Source organism: Megalops cyprinoides, chromosome 1 (genome assembly GCF_013368585.1).
Source record: "Megalops cyprinoides isolate fMegCyp1 chromosome 1, fMegCyp1.pri, whole genome shotgun sequence".
Taxonomy (NCBI): domain Eukaryota; kingdom Metazoa; phylum Chordata; class Actinopteri; order Elopiformes; family Megalopidae; genus Megalops; species Megalops cyprinoides.
The window spans coordinates 53,989,894-54,009,843 of record NC_050583.1 but is presented as its reverse complement, the minus strand read 5'-3'; the positions used below and the strand labels follow the sequence as shown (position 1 = coordinate 54,009,843).

The 19,950-nt window shown below is 42.5% G+C and overlaps 1 protein-coding gene across 1 annotated transcript in view; it reads right to left on the bottom strand.

Annotated features, from left to right (window-relative positions):
• Positions 1 to 19,950, bottom strand: part of LOC118783711 (glutamate receptor ionotropic, delta-1-like) — a 161,392-nt gene that overhangs the window by 117,491 nt on the left and 23,951 nt on the right. Inside the window, exon 2 of the mRNA XM_036537666.1 lies at positions 2,513 to 2,718. Within this exon, the coding sequence (XP_036393559.1) occupies positions 2,513 to 2,718 (206 nt within the window). The remainder of the gene's footprint in view (positions 1 to 2,512; positions 2,719 to 19,950) is intronic.

The following is a 19,950-nucleotide window of genomic DNA, read 5'->3' as shown; positions in this document are numbered from 1 at the left end:
CGCAGTGGGAAATGACAATTCGGTGAAGCTCCAGACAACATTTCGCATAGTCTCAAATACCAAGCAAGAAAAGAGCAGGTGGAAGTGGAGAAACACTGCTTATTCAGCACCCTGTAATACATTTACCATGTTTAAAGATTTTTTTTTTTTGTTCTGTCCTTCAGCATGTTCTTTACAGATTAAAGTTGCCTGGCCATTAAGATTCTTTTAGTTTCACAACCGACCTTCACTTACTCTTTGCACTTGAATCTGACTGGCCGTGACAGCAGCTCTAGATATTCAAGCATGCCACTCATATTGTGTGGACGCTCTGAGAGGAGAGTTATTTACAGTATACTTGTGAGGTGACATTGCATGATCTCTTAACTCTCACAAGTGTGCCTTATTATTGCTGTTTGTTTGGAACATGTTGCATTTTACCATTTTGTTTGTAAGAGAGTGGAAGCGCCTGTTTATGACTCAAAAAGAAAATAGTTTTCTTCAGACTGTACTGCTTGTATAGAAGGTAAGCAGAGAAATAAATGACCCACAGCCAATTCTGAAAACATATCTGGAGCAAAATCATTCAATATCAAATTCAATATCAGTACTACAGCTTGGTCTGTATCACTGTAGTACCAAGCTGTAGTGCTTGTGTACTGTAGGTAAGGGTAATGATGGACACCTACAAATTGGTAATCTATAATTACAAATCTGGTTTAGGTATTTACAAACTTCTAGCATCAAACAGAAGCCGTAGATATATAGGGAACACAACGGAGATATGAGAATGAAATCCATCATCAAACATCAATTTTAATTTTAAAGTGCTGCTCTCAGCCCTACGATGTCAACAGATAGATTTTCATTCACTTACAGTAAACACAGTGCCTTTTGACAAAAAGCTTTATTATTATGTTTATTACAAGAATAATCTAATCCAAAATCAAATGTAGTTTTCCATTTATCTCTCCAATCAAACTGGGCAGAAAAAGGAAGATTTACTCGTGAGACCGTGTCAGAAACTGCAGTCACTTGAAAATATCCATATGACAGTGATATAGATGGGTATGGTGACGGTGCACCAGGTCAGCGCTGTAAAAGCAAGTGGCAAAGACTGAGAGAAACCTCTGCTGCAGGGGTTTATGGGTTATTTGTCCGAAAAGGCAAGAGAAAATGCCCTAACTGCCACTTGACGTCAGCGCGGGTGGCAGGTTTCCAGGAAAAGAAGCAAGAATGCTCTTACAAAAGACCTTGAGTTTCGGGCTCATGGCTCATCGGAGGAAAAGCGCTCACCTGTCAGAGCTGACAGGCGCAACAAGACGGTAGCATCGTTTTTCAGAAAAGGCCAAGAGCATCCCGCCTACAACGCCCCCGGTGACTGGTCCGCAGCGTGCAGAAAACAGCCACAGGTACAATGATCCAGACAGCATACAAAAAAACCCAGGCAGACTAAACGCCCCAGATAATACCTTATTAAATGAACTTCAACAACTCGAGCACAAAGACAGGACTGGCCCTTCACTCATACATGCATTCATTCCTCCTTTTCGCCAACTTTCTGAACAAACAGATTGGAAAAACAGTCGATTGCATCAGACCTGGCCATTCTAGCACTTTCGTATGCATTTCAAAGTGTGCTACAGCTGGGGAGCACATCTGCGCAAGTGAGAATTAAACTGTCTTCAACAGGTACAGTAATAGCAAATTAATAACACAGCAGTAGAGCGGTAACAACACGGTAATTGCCATCTTGATTGCCAGACTGAAGGTGAGTGATTTAAGAAAAAAAAAAAGCATTTCACAGGCAGCTCAAGTTTAATGGCATTAAAGCTTACAGCGGGCAGCCAGCAATTTCAATTTGATTGACACTCAAAAGAACACAGGGGAACTGAGAAGGTGGTTCTCAGGTTACCTGCTGCTAAAAATACACACGCTTAAAATACAGCTGTCTCACCATACCCCCTGCTCATGAGACTGGCCTGCTTTCAATCCGTCAGCTGTGGCTGGATGTTCACTAAAGGTGGCATTTTCAGTTTCTCAGTCAACTTCCTTGGCACACTTTTCATACGGTGCTTCTTACCAACGATCAGTAAGCCCTGATTCTGACTGTAATGCCCTTATACTGTAGGAAGGTATAGCAATTTGGTTAAACTGAAATAGACAGGAAATGACAGTGGCAGGGGGACATCTTCCACAGCTGTGTGTGGGGGTGTCTCTGCATTATTGTGACACAAAGCTGTTAAAGTATGTATAGTGTTTGTGTAAAAGCGACCTGCTGTAGGTGCATGTCCATGTTTGTAACTCTGTATGTGTGTTTGTGTTTATGTATGTTTCTGAGTGCGTTTGAGTGAATGTGTCTGTGTATTGTTTGTTTGTGTGCATGTGTGTATCAGCATGTGTGTGCATGTGTGATGATCGTGCTATTCTGTGGAAAGAAATGTGTGTGTCTTTGTGTGTGTGTGTGTGTCTGTGCATGTGTGCGTGTGTGTGTGTATATGTGCACATGTGAGAGACAATGACATCCACTGACCTGGTGGATGAAGACCTGGGCTCCTCGGGGACTGAGCAGCAGTATGGCCCGCCTCAGTGTGTCCCTGTAGCGGTTCAGCTCCTCGGTGCGCATGGTGGAGAACAGGCTGGAGAAGACCTGGCTGATGTTACGGTCCACTCTCTGCAGCGACACGTCCAGACCCTGCCGAGACGTCTGGTCCAAGAAGCTCTGCAGGCCGCGGATATCTGCAAGCAGAGAGCACAGGGAGTTAGAGATCTGTGGAACAGCAGGGACCTGAGGATACGTGTTGGACAAAAATCGACCCAGTATTATCATAGCAAGGGGAGATTTCTGCATGTCAAAGGTCTTAATTAGATACCTTCAACCCCGATTACAAATTTTTCAGCTTTAAGCACCATTGTTTAATTAGTACTTTTGTTTAGTACTATAAGTACTATAGTACTTAAGTACTACAGCAATAGAATAAAGATTCCTGAAATTATACCTTAGCAACACTGGCAGGTTTGAATACAAACAAGTGCCATAAACAGAAGGAGGTTTCAGCCACAGAGCCTGCAAGTTCAGGTGCAATGAATTATAGTGCCAAGGTGCTCTGTTGGGTTGAGGAAGGCAATTCATCAGAAGCCGGGACAAGTGGCAAAGAGCCACTTCTCAAGCTCTACTTTTAGCATGAATTAGTCCGCAGTTATCACCAGAAATAAGACTCCTGCCATGAAGATTACTTGAAATACTACAAAGAAATTTTCAATTTCATGGCTTGATTATTTTTGGTCAACATGGCTTTATTTTTACAGCACTTAGCCTCAAAGACCCGGGAAAAGTTCCAGAAGAAGACTGAGGACACTTAAAACGGTTTGTGTGGATGAAGGGGGTTTTCTTTTAACGACTTTCCACTCTTTAAGAGATTTCATGCTCAAAACCTTGAGGCATTGCCACCGTTTGATGGCTTCATGGGAGCTGACAGATCTTTTAAAATGGCTCGCCTGCCAGTGCTCAGTTCTATCCAAGATAACAGTCGCAGATTAAAAGGTAGAGTCTCAATTCTAGTCTCACAGGTTCTGCTGAGAAAGTGGGTGGAGGTCTGCCCATTTAGGCCCTGTCTCACACGCACAGAGGGTGATGACGTGCAGTTTTGTGCATGACTGGTGCATTTCTTCCGCTCTTTTGTAAGATGGCTTCTCAGACCAGTCCTTTTAGCAGTGCCTGGTACTGAGGGAGGTCTCTATTGTTTGCAGTGTCAGGTTCGCTCTGTGAAAAACACTTCTTCCACAATAAAGGGACAAAATAATTTAATTTACATCATCTCCCTCACAGATTCACTGAATTAAAACAAAAAACTAAGATATGAAAGACAAACTATAGCAAAAACCTATGGTAGGAAAAAAAATCTTTTTTATGTCAGTAATTTCACTCTTTTTTCACACTCTTGTTCTCACTCCCATTTTTCTCTATTCATAAATCAAGTGTTTGTGTGTGTGTGTTTGTGGTGTGTATGTGTATGTGTTCCCCTGACTATATATTACCATATATCAAAAGATCATATTAAACAAATGTTAGAAAACACTTTTTTTCATTATATTTTTAACCAGGTGTACAGGAGCTATTCACATTTATGTGTATGGGGCTCAAGAAGACTGCAGTAAGTGGGATGTCACATAGGATACAGACATATTCAGACAGAATTTTCTGTGACACTCTTCTCTTTTGTTAGAGCTATTTGAAACTTTATTCATTCGCTGAAAGTGTTGAACCCTCAGCTGATACCCTCAGCTTTCAAAACACCAAGTAAGCCCTGGAGGGGGACACACCGAAAACCGATTTTTATTTGGATCAAAACTAAATTACTGTTAGTGATGCAGCATGTACCTCCCCCTCACACTCATGCCCACGCTTCACTATCTGGAACACATTTTTGATTCTAACATTTTCCGTTTACTTTTTAAACCCTGCACAAAAAACAGGTGCTTCCCCCCTCCGACAAAGTGATACCAATCATTCCTGAGATGTCACACCACTTGTGCGAATTCGATAAGAAACAGCCGCGAAGCCTTTGACCGTAAAAATGTTGCGGCAGCCTGAATATTTCATGGTGTGGAGGAACGGTGGCTTCCGCCATTATGTGCCACACTGGGTGGCGTATTGCCTATCTGCCCATCACAGCTGCAGATGCCGTTTTTTTTTTTCAGACAGGAGAAGTTGCGGAGGCCTCGGTAAACCGCTGATGTCTCACGGCCTCTTTATCATGTCTCGATGCCTCTAGCTCATGCGCCTCTGGACCACAGGAACGCTTCCCGCCAAGCACTCAAACGGTTTTTGTCTCCTACCATTTGGAGGGAAAAAAAACAATATATCCCCGAAATTCCAGGATTTGTACATCTGGACAGTTTATGTAAACCTTTATCCTTTCCATTAATCCATTATGCTGAATATCAACAGCATTTATACGTAGTATTTTTTCAATAATAATTGGTTTGAACTGTCAAAGAGCTTTGATATTAGAGCTTGTCTCTGTGAAATCAAATGTGCCGGGCGCAGAGTACAGATTGTGAGTCTTACACCTTTCTAGACTGGCTGGGCTGATTCCAGTCTATTAGGTGTGACAGGCAGCTTGTAAGAACAGACAGAATCAACCATCTTCAGCTGCCTCCTGTCCCTCTCCGTCCCACTCCTCCTCCTCCTTCTCTCCCTTCTTTGTCATCTGTTCCCAACAGAACCACAATGTTCCTTCACAGCTACTAATAAGGTCCCCACTTATTTTATCCTGCACAGAGGAAGCAGTCAGATAAGTAATCTTTCATTTAACAGAGAGTGCAGGTAAGGGCACATGCATATTAGAGTGCCTCGAGCTCAGAGCTGTACAAATGCGCTTTCTTCGAGGGGCCACTCTGTGAAAAACGAGCGCGCACACACACACACACACACACACACACACACACACACACACACACACACACACACACCTTTTCAACCACCACAAAACATATTGATGTGTGCATGTGGGAGTCTAGCAAATCCTACAAAACTTATGTTTAAGTCATGAAAGCAATAAATACTGACAGGTGAATGTAAAGGGTCATGGAAAGTCAATATACAGTATCAAAGGTCTACAGATTGACCAAAAAACATAAAATGCTATCTGCAAAAACAAGGTCACCATACATATGCTTCACCAGATCATGTGTTGGAAAATTGAAGTACAAATAACAGATTATCTACAACAGAGTATCTACAATACTCTATGTGTTTGTGTGCCGTTTTAGCCTCTTCTTTAATTCTAATGGAATATAACTTGCTAGCCAGCAGCAAATGCAGTTAGCTAGCTAGCTGGCTGGACTAACAAAAGTGTTCATAAAACACATGAGTGAAAGATGATTATATGATCACTACCTCTATAGTGAGAATTTTCTCAGTCAACAAAATTCTCTTGGATGTTAGCACATTCTGCTCTTCATTGAAAATGTGTTTTCAAGCTATTATGCTGCATGCAGACCCATTCAAAGCTACTATCACTGCTTTCTCCCAGAGGTGTGCACTGAAGTATATCATTTTATTATTCATTGTAAACTAATCTAACTAATGCTTTCCGGGCCTGTACTTCAGGGAAGGCAAGACCACACCTGGGGCCCTGCAGTAACCAATGAATATTCCATTAAAAACCTATACTGAATATGAATACATATAAATTTGCACTCACTTTTCTCTCACATATGTTTTAGAAATGTATAGCGCTTTGCTAATCAACAAATGACATGACTCAGGGAACAATTGAGGGAACTCACTTGTAACTGCCCTCTACTATTCCCCCCCCCCCCCCCCCCCCCCAGTAAGTGCAGTCTAGATTGTCCCAGCAGGTCATCTAAAGTCGTTTCTGACTTTTCATTTCCTCGAGCAGGAACTGCATTTTTCTAGTTTGAAAGGAGTCGTTCCAAAATGATGGGACCGTGTAATACTGGTGAGGATAAATGGACTTTTGCTCTTCTCTATCAAGCCGAAATGGTGTTACTTTTTCCACCAACACAGAAGTGTTTGTAAGAACTGTGTAACCTGTGTGAGAGGCAAAACTGCAAGCACTGCTGCTTGTCTGAATCAGTGAATGCGTTTTTTGTCTCTCTATCAAGCAATGCTTAAAATGAAGGCCTATCGATTCCCCTCTGGGGAAGTCTTTGGATATGTATCGAGCATATCTTTTATTTAATTGATTTGTGAGTCATATTTGGCCTGGGGGCCATAGTATGTCTGCTCCTGGTCAAGCTACAGTGGCTATGTTCAGTAATTATCCAGCTACTTATACTGTGTATAAATTCACAAGCGTGGACTGCATTTAAGATGCACTCTGCTTCATAGGCGATCAATTTTTCGCCAATAAGACCCAATGACACATAGTTCACAGTAGTCAACATGGGAGATGTAATGGAGCTAAGTTTTTGTTTTATTCTTTCCCTGTCTCCCAGCAAGTGTCTCTTTTAACCACATCCTGCTATATGATCCAAATGTAAATTTACAACTTATTTTGTCAGACACCAAAAGAGCTATTTTGAGAGATGTAAGTTTTTCTGGAGCCGCCTGGCTGCAGCTCGCAAGTTTTTTCGCGACAGCTGTTCTCGTCCCGGAGAAATTTCGCCGAGGCACTTAGGGGGATTGTAACAAGCAACATAACAGATAATCAAAGAGAAAAGAGAGAGCAAATCCCCTTAAACAGACAGGATCACAGCGGGTCCCTCCACTGACGAGGGACAAATAGGATTTTCAGGAAAGTGACGAGCAAAAGCCCCCCTCCCCCCTCCCCCCTCCCCCCTCCCCGCGGCAGATGAAAAGCGCCACTTGCTGTTTCCCAGAAGCCGTGAAGCCACATGTCTCCCGTCGTTCCTCCCCTCTCATCCCCACATGGTGGCTGTGGAACCCAAATGCGGATGCAGCAGACACCAGCTGTGTCCCAGAGGCGAGGGGGTGCATCCCCCCTGGGGCAGTATTTCAGGAATGCACCATCTTAAGTCGCATCCCTAATGGAAGGTCGCATGGCATGTCCTTTTGAGGTGACTTAGATGATACAAATTTGAAGCATATACAGATATCCTTCACAGAATAGGCAGGAAACTCTTAGATGGTCTACTCCTTCTTTGCTTCTTTGGGGCAGTAGTGTAGTGTACTGGTAAGGAGCAGGGCTTGTCATCAAAAGGTTGCTGGTTTGACTCCATGCTGTGGCACTGCTGCTCTACGCTTGGGCAAGGTACTTAACCCAGCATTGCCTCAGTAAATATTTGGCTCTATAAATGGATAACATGTAAAAATTGTAACCTATGTAAAATAACACCATCTACAAACAATATAATGTTTGCTGGATATGAAAGGAAGTAAAAGCTGCTAACCTGCTTGCAAGGGAGAGTTTCAAGAAGGTTGAGCAAGTTCTATATTTTTTGCCAATTTAAGATGATTTATGTGTTTCAAACAAGATTTCAGTTATTGCCATTTAGTTAGATTGGTCATTAAATAAAAAGTTGCCACCTAACTAGATACTTAAATTGTGACTGCCACAAGCTTAGCTATGGTACAGATCAGTCCTGGAAAGGCAGGCACTGCCAGTTTCCAGGCTCTCCTCCTTTCTGCGGAGGGCCCTGCACTCTACCTCCTCATCTGTGAAGAAAAAATGGCCGCCCTGAACACTCTATTCACCTGCATATCCCTGTCTCCAAAGCTTTACTGAATTGTGAAGGACGCCTAAGTGACAGACTTTTCTCCCAACTATAATCAACATATTAGTTGTTTTTATTTATTTTTTTCCAAGAGTACAAATTATGTCACTTAACTAATTTCACAGCACTTGTGCTTTAAAAAAAATCACGCGCTGTGCTTGAATGCCTTGTCAGTGTATCAATGAAAACAGAATAAACAAAAACTAAGATAAAATGACAGCCCCTGACAGCTGTGCTGTGCTGTAATATTGCGGAGTCTGAGAGTGACAGTCTCGGTGACAGCTAATTTTGCTTTTGTCTTCATAGGGGACAGCGTTTTAATTACAGTCTCCATTCTTCCTTGAAATGTTCATGTGTGTGGGGTGTTGTGTTTTCCTATTTCTTGTTTTCAGGAAATAATTGAGCCTTTGGATTCCCTCTGTGAGGACAGGTGTGATATTTGCCACAGCAATACCGATCATTTATCAGCTGTTTAAACTGTGGTTTGTACAGACTGAATTTTTTTAATATCCAATGAAACGTCTTTAATAAACTCTCAAGGACTCTGAGCTGGAAGCTTTGGTTAAGGCAAAGACAGGAAAGAAAAGAGTAAATACTATGGATTGTAGTTCAGCTGACAGTGTATTATTTTTCATTCTGCCCTCTCTGTGTTCTGGTCTGGTCCAGATTTGGGCACGTCTCTGTACCAAACAATCTGTCACGACCATCTGCCCCGGGTAGATAGAAGCCTTGGAGACACATGTCACCTCACCGGGGTGTCATCTGTCTGTCTGCGAGCCTGTCAGTTCACCCAAGGAGACAAACAATGGCTCTCTTCATAAAAAAGGAAATAAATAAAAATTTAAAAAATCAACCTGAAGGACAAGGAGTACAAACACAAAGAAAAGCCTGTTAGGGATGAGGAGTACACTCGAAGCAAAATGTCTGACAAAGGCTACCTTTCTGCCTGTCAGGTAACACCTGACTTTACATGCATACCGTGTTTTGACTGTTGAGGTCTTCCTCGGGCGTTACCTGAGGAAACTTGTTGCCTGTGTCAAGCCAGGGTATTGAGGCCATTTTGCCCAGTCTTTGCTTTGCAATAACTCCCGTTTTAGTTGTACTTTGTGCTATTGAAAAAAGCTCTCACATTACATTATTGTCATTTAGCAGACACTCTTATCCAGAGTAACTTACATCGGTTAATTTTTTTTTTTTTTTACATATTATCCATCTATAGAGCTGCATATTTTCTGAGGCAATTTTTGGTTAAGTACCTTGTCCAAGGGTGCATCGGTAGTGCCCCAACATTGAATCAAACCAGCAACCTTTTGGTTACAAGCCTTACTCATTACCACTATGGCACACTGCTGCCACTTTGCAGCAGAGGTGGCCCTTTGTTGCACATTTTTAAGAAGCCAACCAGATCCTTTAGATAGAGCCAGACAGCCTTAAAAGCAAACGCTGGGTAGCATCACAGAGATAGGCATTTCTGAAAGGTATGTTTCATCACTCTGTGACAAGGTATGAAGAGGCATGGTACAGTATGACAAATCCAAGCAAATACTAGATTCATCGCCATCCACAAAACATGTGCTCTCTCATATAGAGGGTTTCTGATTTTGATTCCTGCCTGGAGACAATAAATAATTAGGCCCTCTGTCAGAGCTAGAACTGCAGACTGTAATTAACCCATCTACCGAGGAACACAGTGTTCCCACTCGGATCAAATACAGCACTTGATACTCGAACAGACAGGAAATAAAGCCAATTGGCTGAAGAAAAAGCATGTTGTGGTACATTTCCACAGACACAATATACAGATGACGGTGGAGCCTGACCCAGTGCTTAGGTAGGTTTCTCTTACCACTTTTTGCCTGTGAAGCTGGATGCAGGCTACTTCACTTTGTTCAGGACCTTGTTCAGGACCTGGGAAACCCTGTTGTCTTTTTTGTCATACTGACTTCTGCCATCTCAGCCTTCTAGTGTTGCTGGAGTCTACAAACTCGTAAGCAAGCTGTGGGAGGAAATCTGCACAGTTATGTTGCTTCAGTTGGTATTGCTGTTATAAACTAAGGAGCAAATATATGCTGCTATTCGTCTTGATCTGGGTAGATTGTCGCTGTGATGTCATGCACTGCAGAGGTGGTTTTAGGTAACGCAGCAGCAACTCGTAAGCAAGCTGTGGGAGGAATCTGCCTAGTTATGTTGCTTCAGTCGGGATTGGTGTTAGAAAATAAGGAGCTGATGCTGCTAGTCATCTTGATCTAAGTAGACTGTCATTGTGACATCATGCACTGCAGAGGGTAGTTGTGGGTAATGCAGCAGAAAAACAGCTGTACTATACTGGGTCAGCCAGCTTTGGCTCCAGCTCATGCCTTGTCCCAGAGCTTTAGTTACAGTATTTACAGTCCACAGCATTCTCTACATTCCACGATCCCACATGCAACCTGCAGACAGCCGTCTCGTCTCCATCAATTGACAAGAGTATATGGCCCTGAACAGAATTAAATTTGATCTTAATCAAGTGCAACGTCTCATGTTTCAATGTGAGTGACAAACTATCATAAATCATGGCAACTGATCAGTAAGGTGAATTTAGAAGCGTGAAGATGACACTGTAATGTCATTTTCACACCCTGGAGTTTACTTCATTATAATCCACTATTCAATTTTCAAAATAAGGCATAAAAAAAGCAATAACATGATTATGCAATACTGTTCACTTTGTGTGTTTGAATGGTTTCTAAAAAAAAAGGCATCCTCAAGTCTTAACACTGTGTCATTGTTTTTTTTTTCTTTTTTTTTTGCTAAGCAAATAACAGGTGACATTATTTGAACAGTGCAGAAATGAAAAATGGCTTTCTGTATGCTTTCTACTAAGTGACACTTAAATGCGCTACACAGCTCCTTTTCCCACAATAACGTATTAAGCTCTCGATACTGCAAGTGACAGAAAATTCATCATCGCTAAACTGGATTAGATGAGTAACCCACAGGAGCTGGTGTGACTGCTGAAGTCTCGCAGCATGAAGACAACTCCACTCCCCCCCCCTTTCCATTTCTACACCAAGGCTGTTTGGGGGCTCCTCCGCCCCCTCACCCCCCACCCTCCTGACCTGGGGGACGCATGTCAACGTATCAAACACGGCCAGGCCATCAGAAACCGGGACAGATAGGATTAAGAGGGAATTATATGTCAGCTCTCCGGACACGTTGCGGATGCATGAAATCTGTGTGAAACTGACTTTTTTTTTTCAGACGCTGGGTTCCGCCTGACTGTGGGAGGGGCAAAAAATCTGAACATGGACTCATAGTGTGTCCCTGGAGGTCTAAGTGACGCCTGAACCCAACCCCTACCCCCTTCCCCCCCGCCCCAGCGCTTGTCATGGTTCTCCTCAGGCCCTGAACTTTTTAGTAGTGTCAGATCAGGGAATACGGCACTGCTGTGTCACTGGGGGTACCTATTTTAGGCCCGTCTGATGTTCTGCCCCGCCCTTTAAATGAAACAGCTAATGTAAGGACTCTGTCGCCAGAGCCTCTTTCGTCACACTGCAAGCTGAGCAGATGTTCCCTGTTTCCGACGCGTCTTCAGAGTGACTCACCCGGGTGGGGGGGTGGGGGGGTGGGGCAGGATGGGGTTGCAGTGGAATCAGGCTGTTCCTATACACAGGTGAAGTCTTTGCTTTTGTCAAAAAAAAAAAAGGTTTCATATAACATGCAAAATGGTGCATGCAATGGTAGTAGCAATTTACAAATTGATGAACTGGTCTAACAAAGTTGTGCTGGGTAGTTAATTTAAAGATTAGATAGTAAGAACACTGCACCCACCTACAAAAGTTTTAAAAAGTAAAGGACTGTATGGAAGAAAGAGTGCTAGACCCAATTTCTGAACTGGGACACGGATCTCTTTCTTCTACTCACTCCCTCCCTCTTTGCTAATCATTACATTTACTTATGTCCACATTTTTGTTGCTTCAATGCATTATCCTATCTCGAACCATTTGCGATTTTTTTTTCCATTGATGCATTTGATTAGAATTCAATGTGTACAGCATTGGCCCTGCAGCAACTGCAGAGAGACTGCTGGGCGTCCATTAGCAAAACATTGTTCTCTTCATGTTGTCAGTGCTGTATGGGTGGCCGAGTGGCAGTGAATGGAGGAGCTGGGTGTCTCCGGCCCCTCATAATGCTCCACGCATTCAGCCCAACATCTGAGCCACCAGCCTGTTCCTATTCCAATGACGCCTATTGAAAATCCTCTCCAAATTTAATTAAACTCAAATGGACTGCAAAGTAACCCGAAAAGGCATTGATAAATAAATATATCTTTAACAGCTCTAAAAAAAAAAAAAGTGAAATGAAATGAACAGCTCCATGACCTCTAACACATGAAAAAGAATAAATTACCGCAAGCGTACGGCCGCATCCACTTATCTGACTGTCGCTTAAACAGGCTCGGCTACGGAACATATTGTAATGAATTTCACATCAAGACCTGAGCCACCTAATCCATAGCCAGCCAGAGGAACAGCTTGGCCATGGGGATGGAGTGTCTATGTAGTGTGCCAAACCCCTCAAGTCCTGCATTTTTATTTTCTTTTTTTTTTTTTACACTCCACCTGGGACACGCATCAGACTTGGCTTACATAAGGCTCTTAATACACTGGTCTGCTGCCAAAGAACAGTATCAGTGTTGTACTGCAACACTGTGGAGTGGAAGGTTGCTCAAATCATCAAGTGCAGGACTCCAGCAGGCCTTAGATGTTAAATAATGTTGAATAATGTCTTTGGTACCATGAAAAAATCATGCCTTTTTTTGAAATAGTGCTAGCTCCGATTCCTTACTCTGTGCCATGCCAAAAGCAAAATTTTGAAAACATCATTTCAAATGATCAGTTCAACATTTGAATTTACCTGTTGTTTCTCAACAATTCGTCCTTGCATTAAAAAAAGAAAACAACAATAATAAGGGTTGGAAAAAAATCCATTCTGGTTTTTTTTTTGAAGTTTCAAAAATGAAGCATTCTGCAAAATTGTTGCCCAGCTGGATTGTTTTTGCAGAACATAAAATTACAGGATATGGAACGAAGAGAAACCTCACTTCTTTCCTACAGATTGCTTCGTATTGGAAATAAGTGTTTGCTGCAGTAGGTTTTCCAGATTGATTTTACTCTTCTTTGACGGCTGTGCAGACATTCCTGGATGCTGAGTTCCGCCATGTAGATACATACAGCATGCACTGTGAGCAAATCTTCAGTGGCGAGGGGCTCTCCGTTCTACCAAAATATTCACTCTGCCAGCTGTGTGCTGCTGGACTACCTCCAGATTGCTATCTCCCTGCTTTGGCTTGCTGTTCAACACTTAATGTTCCCTATAGCATTACATAACATTTTACCACCACGCGTGCTGTGCTGCTTTAAAGGTCACACTCAACAGCTCATTAGAGATAAAAATGTGTTGATCCTGCTGTGATCTTCGAAGAAAAAAAATCGTGGCTGGATCACACTATATGCTCTTGTCAGTCCCTTGGCAAAGTGATTGCAATGCCCATATCACAACATACAAAAGCTCAACTTTGCAAACGTGATGCATAACCAACACAAGAGGGTATAAAGACAGTGGCAAGGAGTGGTGTTTAAATCACACACACACATACTCACACAAAATGATACCCAAGAATGCATTAAACAAATGTAATCTGCTCCCACACAAGTATGTCCGCATGAAATATTTACCCTTTCCCCAGCTGACATTTTATGAGGAGAATCGTGACTGCCTGCATAATCCAAGTCCCCGACAATACATCCCAAAAACAATTAATGTTACAAGCGGTGATTTTTGCTCAACAAAGTCCCGAAAACCGGGGTAAGCAAATACGAACAGTCTGTTACCAGATATGAAAAGCAAGCATTAATGTGTGCTCGTAAGTGTGACATGAATATGAGGAAGACACTTGAACGTATTAATTATTTAAAAGAAATCAAAGCATTGCTCTTTTTTCTTGCTGCCATTCAGGATGAGAGTATGGGCCACCGTCTTATAGGCATTCTTGAGATTTGCTTAGCAGCTCTACTTGAAAGGCCTAATGCCTGACGGGGGGAGGGGAGAGGAGAGGAGAGGATCTTTAAAACAGATGCCCACGTGTGTAAGCACCCCGACGCAGGGGCCCGGCCTCCCGCGCATTCCCGGCTTGATTATGAGAAAGCAATTATGGCGCGGTGACAGTCCCGGCGAGCGCGCTGACCCCTCCGACCGCTCGGGCGACGGTGCGTGCGGTGGCGGCGGCTCTCTGATGAACGCGCCGACGGGGGGATGGCTCATTGGGGCGGGCGGGGGCAGCGTTATTAAACCCCCGTCACCCTCAAGGAACCTCTGTGATGACTCCATCCTTCAGTGCCCTGCCGCCAGGCCCATTACCGCCACGCCCAGACCGCGGCGCCCATGATTCGTCACAAACACAGTCGCCCTCATGACACAAACGCTCATTGACAGGCTGAACGGCAATCAATGTGTGGCCCGGGAGATGGAACGTGCTGTGACACATTAGTTTTTCACTGAGCCCTATTAAGGAAGAGCAACGTTGTGAGTATTTGAGTACATGTGAAAAAATGAGGCTTAGGCATATTTGTCTTGGGAAATATTAAGCTGCATAAACCATATTTGAGAAAGGATATTTGAAGTAAATACAGAAACAGAAAATCTCGCACGTAGAGTTCAAGTTATCTTTACAAACATGATATAGAAGCTCTAGAAAAAGTACACAGAATGACAGTAACGCCCAAGCTCTTCAAGAGATGACTCATCAAAAGAGATTTAAGGTGCTTTTAGTCTTAGTCATGGGGGGATTTGATTGAAGTATTTAAAAATCTTAAAGGAATGAAAAAACTGGACCAGAGCCAGAGGGTATAGGTGAATATTAGACGAATGCAAATTTCACACCTGCACCAGAGGCAGGTCCTCACAAAGACAGGTACGAACATATGGCTAATAACTTGTTGGGATGTGTTGTTAACTCACACTCTTTAAGAACCTTCGAGATGAAAAAGTTTCATATTGAGAGAACACATGCATTGTGCAAGATAAGAATATACCATAAGGGAGACCAGGAACCTCTTCTCTACTGAGAAGCCACCATGGCTACTGAGAACTAGATGCTCTTATCCAGAGCAACTTACATCATAGGTTACAATTTTATCAATTTATACACTTGGATATTTACTGAGGCAGTTGTTAAGTATGAGTTAAGTATATTGTCCAAGACTACAACGGTAGTGCCCCAGTGGGGAATCAAACCAGCAACCTTTTTGGTTATGACTCCTCCTTACCACTACACCACGCTGCTTCCCATTTTCATTTCCCGAAACAAAAACACACGTTATGAGCTTTGTGATCATAGGTCTTCTTGTTGGAGATCAGTGATATCATCATGATTGGCAGACCAGTGAGTAATCCTACCCAGGGTTCTGCACACCAGGCTTTCTGAGCTATTGAGGCTGTGGATGAGCTAGCTTTCCCAGTCTGAGAGACCATATTGGTGTGGAGAGGCCTCTGGAAGTGTACTTGCTGATCTACTTAATTTTAACTGTTTTCACATTCAGTTTTAACTGATTCACATTCATTGACTTTCCTCCTCTCATACTGTTTTTTTAATTCCTGATCTCTTTGGTTTTTTGTCTTGATGAGAGGACATTGTCTGTTCTCAGAAGCAGCAATTTGGTATTTTGAACTCATTTTAAAAATGCAGACAATAAGCCCTGCTTTAATGTTTACTCTGCATTTTTCACCTTGAACTTTTCTCCCTGCCCCTGCACAACAGCTATAATAACCACACTTTGCTTCTGCATAATTTATGTGGTGGGCCTATTTAATTTATAATGGTATTGAAAAATGCTTATTTTTCTTCATTATTATTGCCATTTGTTTAAAAGGTGCCCTCACCGAGGGCAGTTCACAAGGACCTTTATTCAGCTGGTTATTTACAGACACGCTGAACCCAAGTGGCATGCTCGAGTGTAAGTTTAATGATGAGAGCATGTCACTCAGCCTGGCTAAGCTCATTATTTTGCCTGTCAGTTACAGTGTGTCCAGCACTGAGTCAAGCCTGGTCTTTACTCTCTACTTCCTACTATCAATACCAGTGAACTATTCCATTACATTATTGACATTTAGCAAACGCTCTTATTCACAGTGGCTTACATAGGTTACAATTTTTACATGTTATTCATTTATTCGGCTGGTTATTTACTGAGGCAATTCTGGTTTATCTGCCTTGCCCAAGGGTACAGCAGCAGTGCCCCAAGGGGGAGTTGAACAGGCAACCTTTTGGTTATGAGTCCTGCTCCTTACCACTACGCTACACTGCTGCCACTATTCATTGCATAAATAATGCACTCAATGACAGCGTCCTGTTCAAGATCAGAACTTGCAACTTCTTGTCCTGTGCCCAGGTGTAGGGCAATTTACAGGACCACATTTCCTGCAAAACCCCCCAAAGGAATGCAAGTGTTTACCTCTGGGCTTGCAGGTCAGGAGGGTGCAATAGTTATCTGGATACCTGCATCCTGGACTCTGGACTCTGTCTGCTGCCAAGCAACCTACAGCACAGTCACATTCAGGACTCTGTTCATTTCTTGTCAAAAGTATTGAATACGGTCATGCTGATGTGCAACAAAATCATATTTGGTGTCATTGGAAAGCTAATTTCACATGCATGTCAATGATGTATGTAGCAGGGAGGTACGATGGGTTCATAATAAAGATTGTAACATGTGGCACAAAAGTGGACAGTGAGGAATGCACTTATCTTTGCATTCCTCACTCGCTAGCACCCCTTCGTACCCCCCTGATTACCGCAAGATTTGCAGTATTTATAATTGCTGAATCGTGACTACACTGTTGTTTCAGAGCTTATCATGTATATAGGGGGGAAACTGGCATAGTTCGGGGAGGCTCGTTAACACGACCTCCTGCTCACTTTTGCGTATAGCCCATTCATTATTCTTTGCCTCCCCGTTGTGTCTTACTCGCTGCAGCTTATCACTGTACGGTAAAATAACTGCTATTTATGCGCTTATAGAATCATTATGCTATTGGTATACTCCGTAGTCCCTCGCCTATACAACTAGTGCCATTTTTAGGTTGAGCTCAGGCCACAGGCATGTATGCATCTCTGTGAGAGACTGCAACCCGTATAGAGCAATACTACGCGAGACCAGAGGCTACAGTCCCTCGGTTGCATATATAAGCATTCTGTCTTAGTAATTAGCAGAGAGGCATTTGAGTGATTCGGTTACTAAATTAAAATGCGTTAACAATTACAAAATTGTCAGATGTCAGATGTATTAATAGCAGTTATATTTAATGAATTCTGTTCCCGAACTGCCAAAGGTAAGACGGCACACCATCCTTCCCCACTCGGGCACTTCCGTCGTTGGTGTGTTCGAGTAAGAGCTCTACGGGCAGCTCTACACAGGGCTCTGACTATTTTGCCACACTGCTACCCGCCCGTCTGCACAAGAAAGAACATGATTGAAAAATTGACAGCGGTTTTTCTCTGCTGTCCCCCAAACAGCCCTCCCCTCGCCCTCCTTTAGGGAAGCACCTCAGCCTGTCCTGCACGCCTCATTGGTTTGGGTCTGACAGTAGAGCAGGGACCGGATTGTGAGCTCAGGCTCTCCTCACAAGTGGCCCTCGCTGGACACTGTCCCTGTGGATCTGGGCCGACGAAGATGAAGGAACGTTCCTGAGTGTCCATTAATGGAGCGGCAGGGTGGAAGATGGAGAGGGCTGCCCCCCTACACCCCCCCCCTCCTGGAGTGATGCCTCCTGCAGCTGAGAAATGGCTGCACAGGCTAACATCCCGGGAGATTTACAAAGGCTATTTGGGAAGGTGGCGGGATGCTTTAACTATAGTTATTTCACTGCACAGCCCACAGAGTACATCTTGAAAATGTCAATTTAAAATAAGGCAATTTATATTTGATGCTTTTATGACAGCAGAAACATTGTTCTGCTTATTTCGATAATATTCTGTGCCCCGCTATTTACAGCTGCCCTCATCAACTCTGTAACTATCGGGGACTTACAAGAGCAATGTGAGGGTGCCATTGTAAATAAACTAAAATAACAGTTAGTACAGTGGCGTGGATGAACAACATAACTCGAGGATATAGCAATCATGAACTTGTATTATACTCAATCTTTTCCCTTAAACAAGATAAGCAGTGGGCCGTGGAGGGCAACTTAGTGGCAATCAAACAAATAATTTTTCCCATCTGTCTGTGATAGACATGACTATGTCAATGTTCAGACGGCCATTCTCAAATAACACCTCTTTATCAGATGGCTTCACAGACATAAGTACATTTGGTGAAAACAAAAATACTCCATACCCCATCTTCAGCTCTTTGCTTTTATTGTATTGTGAGGAAGACGGGCTCCCCCTTACAAATATAAATGCTGTATCATTCCATGATGCAGTAGCAGTTGGAAATTGGAAATTATTCTAAACCCACAAGACTATGCTGAGTGATTGGGATGGGTGGGACACTTATTACAAGACTTACAAAACTACTGGCATGAAATTGAGTTGGAGCAGGGGTGTTTCTAGCTATTGAATAGATCCAGGGCTAAGTCAAGTTTGCCTGGGGCTTGTCTTTTTTTTTTTGAAAGGAGATCGGCATCAGTTGGTTGGGGAGGTTATATCTACCTTTATAATAAATAAATATTAGGGTATATCTACCTTTATAATAAATAAATATTTATTATTAAGAGCATTAAGAGTTCCGCTCTGTTACACAGTCCGTCTGTTGTTTTTCTATAAACGCCTCCTTTTCAGGACGAAAATACTTGGGGCTATAGCCCTGAATGATCAGACCTAACGACATCACTGAGTTGAAGAGTTAATGACAAGGGAAAATATGACAGAAAGTGTATCTATAAATGTTCTGGAAGCATTCAATTAGATAGGCAATAGATTTTAAGAGGTCACCGCGTTTCAGATTAACTCTAAGTCACATTATTTTACAAAGACATATACAAGCAGATCTTTAGCTAAGAATAGTTGCACTCCTTACTTTCAGAGATCTAAAATTATCTGCCATGCTGGGCAGTGACAGACCTCAGGCTTGTCAATGCTGAAACATTAAAAAAGCTTATGCAATTAGCTGTCAGGCTCTGTGCAGCCCTCTTCAAATCATTTCCTTGTAAAGTTTCTTCAGCGGAATGGAATGTCTTCTATCTGTGGCTGCACCTAATAAGTTTACTTTTTTCAAGAAACAGAAGTCTTGTCTGTTAACCCTTACAGAATGCGGTATGAGATCTTTGACTGCTACCGTGGTAGAGAAACATATTGCACAAAAAATGTATATATTGCTCTGCAACCTTTCCCACTGAGTTCAAATTGATTCTCACTGTCACTTAACCTAAAGTTTTACATTTCTCACTGAGCTGCATTGTGCTGATAAAATTTAATCTCATTATTTAAGTCTCATAATTTCTTCTGCGAGAAACTTATTATTTGAATAGATAGGTTTGAAGTTGTACTCTATATTACACAGCTGTCAAGGTCAGTTCAGTTCAGACCTTGAGATTTTGCACAATATTTGTAATATGATTAAGATGATGAGCTTATGCACCACTTACCAATCCTGTGAATGACCATAACTTTAACATGACTATTACTATTAAAAAATAAATGAATTATTAAAAATACACTATTAAATCTGTTGTGTCATGTGCACTTATATTAAACAGTTTAATAGGCTTTCTCCAAAAAGGTCACGT